The sequence below is a fragment of the Zootoca vivipara genome, chromosome Z2, assembly GCF_965207765.1.
Source record: "Zootoca vivipara chromosome Z2, rZooViv2.hap1.1, whole genome shotgun sequence".
NCBI classification, from domain to species: Eukaryota; Metazoa; Chordata; class Lepidosauria; order Squamata; family Lacertidae; genus Zootoca; species Zootoca vivipara.
The window spans coordinates 17,931,328-17,940,684 of NC_142585.1; the positions used below are offsets into that span (position 1 = coordinate 17,931,328).

At 45.5% G+C, this 9,357-nt stretch overlaps 1 protein-coding gene across 2 annotated transcripts in view; it reads right to left on the bottom strand.

The window, feature by feature from the left end:
* Positions 1-8,972, bottom strand: part of PCDH19 (protocadherin 19) — a 133,208-nt gene extending 124,236 nt beyond the window's left edge. For both annotated transcript variants that reach the window (XM_035113430.3, XM_035113428.3), the window contains exons 1-2: positions 6,257-8,972; positions 1,772-2,099 (exon numbers count right to left, since the gene is read on the bottom strand). In XM_035113430.3, coding sequence (XP_034969321.1) covers positions 1,772-2,099; positions 6,257-8,403 — 2,475 coding nt within the window. In that variant the 5' untranslated portion in view covers positions 8,404-8,972. The remainder of the gene's footprint in view (positions 1-1,771; positions 2,100-6,256) is intronic.
* Between the last annotated feature and the right edge of the window lie 385 nt (positions 8,973-9,357).

The window sequence follows — 9,357 nt, forward strand, 5'->3', positions numbered from 1 at the left end:
ACGCAAAGCTGCAATTGCATAAGTTAAACAAGCGTAAGATGCAAGTTACCTGTACCACCCTGGCTGAAATCAATCAAAGGATGTTTAGCTGAGTAACCATGTTTCTTGCACAGCCCAGACAGTGCCTTTTAGCTCAGAGCTAAATCCCATTTAGTTCATCAAGGTTTTTCCCAAGCCAGTATGCTCAGGATTGCAACCTTAATCAGTTAACAGGCTGAATTTCTCATCAAATCTCAATAAACTTACAGTTCAGTAGCCTGATTTAGTGAAAGAAAACGGAGATAGCTTAACATGTATAAAGCAGAAGCCATCACCCACCATTGGGCTGTTTGAAGGGAGGGTATCCCCCACTTAGATATTTTGCCTAAGTGTTTTGTTTTGTTTTTTGTTGTTGTTCTTACTTCTGCAAACTGTGGGGTTCTCCCCACCCCACCCCAAGCGTGTCTTTCCATTTATAAAAATTAAAATCAATAAATACAGTGGAGCAATGGAATTATTTTTAAAACCCATGCCTCTTAAGTTGAGACACTTCTCCTTTACCATGCATTTGTAACTAACACAGTCAGAATTAACATCCAGTTCATAAACAGAATCAGAGGATGAGGACAGGGTGATGATGTCACTGGCAGGGACAGCCATGTTTCATGAAGATAGAAGAAAGGAAGAAAAGCCAGTAGAAAATCCATGCCTGTCTGAGTCTTATGTGGTGACATCTGACCACCAACTATACAATATCAATATACAATATCAACATTCAATTGCTACTTAAATTAAGAAAGCTCAATCTGCATTCACAACCTGTGCTAAATGCCTTTGTTTAAATCGCAGGGTGACACCTGAAAAGATCCAAATCAGCCACAGTAACACAGTGATGATGGGTCACATAAAAAAACCCAAACTATAACGCCGAAATTAATTCTTTAGACATTACTTTTACATGCACACGTGCACATTGTTGGGTCAACATAATGTAGGGGTGGAAACCTGTGGAACCATGGCTGCTGTTGGACGACAACTCCCATCAATCCAGATTATTCCTGGGACTGATGGGAGCTGGTGTCCAACAATATCTGGGTGGTCATTGGTTCTCCAACCCATGGAAGGAACCAATGCCAACAGCTATAGTGGTACCTTGGTTTGCATACATCTTTGTTTGTATACGTTTTGGATTACAAACACGTCAAACCCAGAAGTATGTGTCCCAGTTTGCAACCTTTTTTTGGATTACAACCCTTTTGGGGGGGGGGATTACGAACAAAAAAAATTTGGAGGCCCCATTGGTGAAAGCGCGCCTTGGGTTACAACCTGTTTTGGTTCACAAATGGACCTCCGGAATGGATTATGGTTGTAAACCAAGGTACCACTGTAGTCCTAAAGTATGTCATAGAGTGAGAACCTAAGGACTGCTTTCTGCATCAGATCAAGGACCTCTGAGTCTTCAAATGCCCTGGGAAGTCCACAAGCATGGCATGAAGCCAAATGCACTCCCTTGTTATCCATCCCCAAGAGCTATTACTCAAGTAATCTATGAGGACCATGAATATGGAAGTCCTGTATTGCCACCAGGACCACTAGCCACCATTGACAGACTTCCTTGTCCTCCATGAATATGTCAAAACATTTCTTAAAGTCATCTAAACCTAGGTCCAGCTAACCCAGCATTCGACTTCCAACCAAAGTCAAGACACATGATGCTGGGCATTCATAAGCAGACCATGAAGGCTGGGGGAAGGCTCAACATTTCTCAAGTCCCCTCCCCCTCCACACTCACCTCCGGAAGTGGCATCCCATTGATGATGAGATCTGGTTGCTGAGGGCTCTGGCCGGTGAAGGTGTGGTGGTAGATATGGTTGGACCCCGTGTTCCTGTTGTTTTGGTTTTCTACGTTGAGGAAAGTGCTTTCAGATCTGCGGCAACCCAGAGGCAAGGTCTGCTGGTGGTAGTCAAAGTAGTTGAGAGATGACGTGAGGGAGGAGCAACTCACAACGTTCATTTTATCGGTCTCCTCTACATCCCGTGGCACCAGGCGGATGTCATTCTTGCTGATTTTTTTCTTCTTGTTCGATTTCTTTTGGTGCCCATAGGAGTACTCTGCAATTCTGCAGGACACAAGAAAGCAAAGTGAGTATCTTACTTCATCCTCAAAAAAAGACTGTATACTAGTCAACAGAGAGTCCCAAAGGACTGGTTGCCCATCCACCTGCAGGGTCATCGACTTGGCTCTTGTGATAACGGAGGGTCTTTATTTTTTCACAGGCATAAAAAGTTTGTTGGTCAGACACATAAAGACAACAAGTGAGGAATAAGGACACACACACAAAAAGTTCCCTTGGCTTTGTCTGCTGTTTAGAATTGTTGATATCTAGTTACCAGAGATATAGTTCAGCCTGCAGAAAAGGGAAGAAAATAATTTATGTAAAAATCCATGAAGTGAAAAGTGAATGCATTTCCATTGGTAATAAGGATCTGAAAAGTTATTTAAACGGATTAATATAAAACGTGAAAAGCAGGGAGAGAGAAAAAACCAGCAGAGAAAGGAGCGGTTCTATATGCGGTTTCCAATAGCAGTAAACCTGACACAAACAATTTGCCCGACCTCACCTGTAGGTGTGTTGTAAAACTATCAAATGCAAACTTGTGACCACGAAGACGGGTGACCTTTTAAAGCCGTTTGGTGGGCCAGTAAGCATTTCTGTGGGCAAGTCGTTTTTGTGAACTTGTGAACCAGGATGCAACATCCGTCTTGAAAATGTTATTGCATTGTAGACTACCTTTTCTTTTCAGTTTCGTTTCTCCTCATCGCATCGGGCCAGTCAGAACCTTTCCCCCAATGCCAGCTCTTTCCTGCTCCCTTCAAACTTAACATTCCTGTTGGCTACTGTTTTTTGTTTGTTTGTTTTTTGGCAGACAAAGGTGTTGCGCTTCAGAAGGAGAAAATTATCTTTTTGACCTTCAATTGGTTTACAGAATGTAGGTCTGCTTTGTCTCTTGTACACAAGGAAAGGAGGTAAAGAGTGGGGGAGACAGAAGAGTGGAGTTATCAGTAAACAAGGACCAGAAAAATAATTAAAAACATGACCGCATTCAGCGTTATCTCAGTAAGTCTAGATTGAAGTAACCGTAGCTTGGTATTACCGTTGGGGACTGTGTATCGTTATCAGTGCCACACAGATGTAGATATGCAGAGAAGATGCCAGGCATTGCAGTCTTCCAAAAGAAATCAGTTCAACTTTAAGCAAGGCCTGAAAATACTTGTTTCCAAAAGTGGGGTCCACTTAACTTTCAGAATTGCCTGGCTTGAAAATCCAGGAACTGCAATGATGAAACCACAAGAGGAAGTAACCTGAGAGGATCTTTCCACCTTACATAGGTGTTGCTTATATTCTTACTTAATTGATAACAGGGGAGTTTGACCAGGGTGGCAAATGACACTAAGCCAGAAAAAGTATATTTACCTCTCATCACATGCATCCAGTGAAAGAGCACTTTTTATTAAACTTCCCTGGCACATTTGTGTTTATATAGCTTCACTGAAATACAGGACACTTTAAAGAGCAATGCAACCCAGGATGGGAGGGAGGGAGGGAGGGAGGGAGGAAAGTTTGCCTGTTCCCAAGGTATTAGCATGTAAATTTACTGATAGTAGTGGAAAGATATCAAAAGAAAGGGATATATAGTTCTGCATACTGCATACTGACCAATGGGCCAGCTAGCCCAGGATGAGCTAATCCGCTTGGCAGCAGCTTTTTAATATATCAGGCAAAGAGAAGTCTTTTCCCCATCACCTGCTACCTGAAATCGCTTGACTGAGGATACCAAGGATTAAACCTCAGGCCTTTTACATGTTGCAAAAGCTTCCATTCTACCACTGAACTAAAGAACCCTCCCCCAGAGGCAAGGTTAATGGATTACTGAGAGAACAGTGGACTGGAAAAGGAAAGGGTAATAGGAGATGAATGTCAGAAGATGTTGATTTTAAAAAAAAAAAAGGAGTGGAAGAGAGAGATAGCAATCCAAATTGAACACACTGGAGGTCTGAAAATCAGACACAGCAGGCTGATGTGCAGCCATCAGAACCGAGCCAGTGGGTCTAAAGAACACTGCCCAGCTCCTGAGACTCGTCATCTCCTTCCACCCACCCCCCTCCGCTCTTTTCCACGGAAAATATACGTTGCACCAAGAATGCTTCTCTCCATTCACTTTCAAAGCTCTTCTGCTGTGGCTATATAAAGTGGTGGTTTGTTCCTCACTCCGGTCAAGAAATGTTCCTCCCAGTGTACATCTCTATACATTTTTGAAAACCCCAGGTGTGGGGGAAGAGATCCAGACACATAAAATGCCTTAACTGTGTTTGCCTAAACCTTTCAAGTTTGAAAACGCAGAATCTAAAATTTTGCCTACACGCATTTGTTCTGTTGTCTTATTGGAGGGTGGTGATGGTGCATTTTCCTCCTATTGACCAATGATTTAATTAACACACACTTCATTAATCCCTGAGCCATCACACTAAACCAACTGGTTATACAGAAGTGCAAATCTGTTAGTGGCGTTGACACAACTGTAAATTCTTTTTTCCTGCTTATGTTCAGTGCCTGCCTTTGCTTAATGGACCAAGATGGAAAGAAATTCAGCATATTAGCTCTCATTTAAAAGCCAAGTCGCTCCCTAGAAGAGTACATCTAATGGTTTTATTTTTGCAGCTGATTTTCCCTATGTGCACACACTTGCACACATGTACACACACAGGTATGTATGCATCTGTGTGCGTGCACACACAAAACCCTGGTGCCCATTGTAAAAATGAATGAAAGAGAAACTCCAGGCTCTCAGTCATCATTATATAGGTATAAATAAAACTTTAAAAGGCTGCACATTCTCCCAGATTCTCCAAATTGCCTGAGGCATTTGTATGTTTCAATAGAGAGGGCAAAATTAATTTCCATCCCTTCCATCAGAAATGACTTAGGACTGAAGGAACGGAGAAGTCACGGCTATTTCGCTCGTAACAGGATTAAACCATTTATGAGCCGCCGCAGCTGCTCCTTTATGGCGCCCAATTGATATTCATGTGCGGTTAGCGTTTGTCTACTAACTTGTGCAACACAGAGAATAGCAAGAGACAGACAATAATCGCCTGGCTGTTACATATTCAGGGGACTTCAATCCACGTCTTAAGCTTTCAAATACAGGCAGGGGGGGTTCATGCAGAGCCCCGCATATCAGACTTAAAAAGACCACCGAACAAAAGTGTAGCAAAAATAAGACAGCGTTATTTTAAGTGTCAGGAAAGAGCTATGGACAACCTTTTCACTTAGCAATCAATTGGGCTTAAAGTTGTGGGGGGGGGTTGCTGGGGTGATGAGTAGAAGAGATGGCTTAGCTGTTGTTTTCTCTTTGCAAAACCTGCAGCACAATTTCCTAGTATGAGGGAGCACTCGCCTTCTCTCTCTCTCTCTCTCTTTCTCAAAAAGGCAATTTTAAAAAGGCTTTCGTGGTACATTTCTAGCTGAACCTTTCTTTCTTTCATCTCCTGTTCTGCCAGCTCCCTGTTCCTTACCTCCCGGAGAAAACAAGTGCAGCTCTAAAAAGCACCCACAGTGACCTCATCTGGTGGGGACAGGCTATTGACAGTATTGAGGAGGCCCTTAAAAAGCAATGTCCACCCGTGGCAACTGACATGAGTATGGGTTTATTCATCACTACAGCACCTACTCACAAACTTCCCCCATGGAGAATCACTCTTTCCAGTGATTCTATATATATATAAAAAAAACCCTAACAAAACACCCCAGCAATTTGTCACATCCAAGCCTGAGCAGAGCTCCATAGAAGCATATATCCACACCTACATGCCAAAAGGGAGCTGCAACCCTCCCTTGTTCTTTTTCTTGTACTAACATTTTACGTACTTTTTGGGGGGTGGGGATGTGTGTGGGACTTCTACACACACACACACAGGCAAAGTACAGATTTAACACTGATCCCAGCTGGCCTGTTTTAGATTAAGGATCATTTGTACCAAGCCATCATATTAGATCCACTTCACTAAATGGGATTTGGGTTTGTGTGAACACATTTTTTTTTAAAAAAAAAAGAAGAAGTCTGCCAGGAATTGGCCATGGGTATTTTATGTGGAGCGACTTGATGCCTTCCTTTGGTTTGCAGTAAATTTTATTTTAAATGGCACGCTGAAAAGGCCAGGCAATAAATCCCTTTTTTTTTTTTTTGCTGGTACCAAGAAACAGACAGACTTTACCTGCAATTGTAGGTCCTGATTTCTTTGTTATCCCGTTTGCACTTTACTGCTACAAAGATCATGGTGACAAACAGAATAGCAGCAATGGAACCCAGGGCGATAATAAAAATCAGGGACAGGTTAACAGATCCTATGGATTCCTGGGCATCCAAGGATGGAGAAAGATATATCAAAATCAAGGCAGAAGCTGAAAGAGATGTTTTCCCATGGTCGTGGGCCACCACAATCAGCTCATAGGCAGTCTTTGAATTTTCCCCAAATGCTCTGGTGGTTCTTATTTCACCATTGACCTGGTCTATCTCAAAAAATCCTCTATCTCCTTCTGCCATCTCATAGGAAAGTCTGCCATTCTCCCCTTCATCATAATCATCTGCCTTGACCACCGTCACCAAGTAGCCAACCCCAGCATTCCTGGGGATGTAAACTTCTGCAGTCCCATTGACTAGAGTAGGAGCGGTTATCACAGGGGTGTTGTCATTGACATCCAGGACGATAACTCGGATAGTGGCATTGCTTTGCAAAGAGGGGTTGCCTCCATCTTTGGCCAAGACCTTGAACTCAAAAGACTTGGTTTGCTCGTGGTTGAAGGATCTCAAGGCATAGATGTCTCCTGAGTTTGGGTTGATGGAGACATAGGTGAAGACAGGCATGTCCCTGACTTGGGACGGCACAATCTGATAGGAAACACTGCCGTTAAGGCCTAGATCAGGGTCCCTTGCAGAAACTGAAAGGAGGTAGGCCCCAGGGGTGTTGTTCTCCTGCACAATGACCTGGTAGTAAGGTTTGGAGAAATGAGGGTGGTTGTCATTCTCATCTGTGATCTTGACAGTGAAGGATTTGGTGGCCTGCAAAGTTGGGATCCCATTATCCTTAGCCTGGATGGTGAGGTTGTACTGGTCCCTCTGCTCCCTGTCCAAACGCCCATCCACCAGGATAGTGGAGAAGCTTTCGTACTCTTGCAGGCGGAAGGGCACAGTGCCCAACAGTTTACATTGCACCCGGCCATTGGCACCAGAGTCCCGGTCAGATACTCTCACCAAGGCAATAACATAGCCCGGAGGCGCATTCTCACTGACCTCAACCAACTCGCTGTTGACAGAGAGCAAGTTAATGAGAGGGGGGTTGTCGTTAGCATCCTGCACAGTGACAGTCACCTTGCAATGCGCAGGGATAGAACTGGGGCCAAGATCTTTGGCCTGCACATCCAGTTCATAGGCATGGCCTTCCTCATAGTCAATTGCACCACTGACCGTAATCAGGCCCGTCTGGGGGTTGATTTGAAAGAGGTCCCTGGCCTTTTCAGAAACAAAGCTGTGAATGGAATACAGCACTTGCCCATTGGTGCCCTCATCAGGGTCTGTGGCATTGAGATGGATAACAGGCGTGCCAGGGGGAGCGTTCTCTGGCACACTCACTGTGTAGGCGGGCTCTTCAAAGAGAGGGTTGTTGTCATTTGAGTCAAGGACCCTGATGTTCAACTCCACAGTGCCAAAGTTGGGTGGGTCACCCCCATCCAAAGCTGTGATCATGTAACTGTAATGAGACTGAGTCTCACGATCCAGGCTCTTCTCGACCACCAGCTCAGCAAAGCGGGAACCATCTCCACGCACCTTGGTCTCCAAGCCGAAGAGGTCATTGGGCGTGATCTCATAGCTCTGCACCCCAAAGCTGCCCGAGTCCGGATCGTAGGCACTCTCCAATGGTACCCTGGTCCCCGGGCTGGCAGCCTCAGAGATCTCCAGCGCAATTTGGTCTGTGGGGAAGCTGGGCGCGTTGTCATTTAGGTCTTTGATCTCCAGCTTGATCACACAGATCTCCATGGAGCTGGACATGACCTCCAATGAGATCACGCACTTTAGACTCTGCCTGCAAAGTAGGTCCCGGTCAATCTTCTGTTTGGTGACCAGTAACCCCGAGCCAGGGTTGATGTCCACCAGGTGTGGGGCAGAGTTGGAGACCACGCGGAAAGCGGTGGGCTGCCGGGGATCCAGCACAAAGCCTGCATCTCGGGCATCTTTGGCGATATTGGCGATGACGGTGCCGGCTCTCTGCTCCTCCTCCACCGAGTACTTCAGGTTGATCAGGGCTCCAGCCCGAGTCCACAAGAGAAGGAGCAGCAAACGGAGCAGTGGGCACAGAATATCCATAGCTCACGGCTCAGTGCACCCACTGCCTCCTCCTCCCCTTCCCTCTTGTTGCCTGTTGATTTTGCGGCTGGAGGAGAGAGGGAGGGGTTTGGGCTTACTAGTTTGGGGGTTGTTTCAGTGATAGATAGAAAGAAAGAAGTGAATCAGAAGGAGAGGCAGGGTGGGTGGGTGGAGGTTAATCAGGAGAAGGAAGGGGGGATTTGGATGTGGTTACTTTAAGAGCTAATTGCTTTTTGCTTCCCTGCCACAAATCTTTCAGCCTCAGTCCCTAGAATAAGCACCACCACCTAAAGAGGGGAGAGAAACACTGAATCCTTATCTTCCACTCAGCCAGGTCAAGGAGAGTTCTAAGTTACAGCACAGCTATATTCAATTTTTTTTGGGGGGGGGGGGTCACAGACACACACACATCCTAAGTGCAGTCTGTATATCGGAGAGGGGCCTCAATTTACTTGCACCTGGCATGCGTAAATCTCTTTCTCTTCTTGCCCCCCTTTTCTTCACTTCCACTCCCTTCCCCCCCAAAAATTGTACAGACCTTTATGCAAAACGCGGACTCTCTGGGGAAGCCTCCGCTTGGCGAAGGTGTTCAGATACCCGGAGATTATTATTTTAGAAAAATGACAGTAATAAAGAGTGGGTGAAATCGGGATGTTAGAGAAGGAGGCTAGGGGATCTGGCGGAAAGTAAGGCTAGGGCATGCGGAGGAGGGGCTGTAGGGAAGGGGCCACTAGCCGAGGCAAAAATCCTTGTCCGGTCATGTCACACGAGCGAAACTAGCCCTGGGTGGGAAAGGAAAATCAGGCTGCTGGGGTGGCCTGGGAGGCGCGGGTGGGGAAGGAGTCAGCTCGGCAAAATCAGAAGGCAGAGAGAGCGTCTTCTTAGAGAACTGCCCCCGAAGCACCTCCGTGCACTAGATGAGAAAGCGGAGGCAATGTCATCCCCAAATTACAG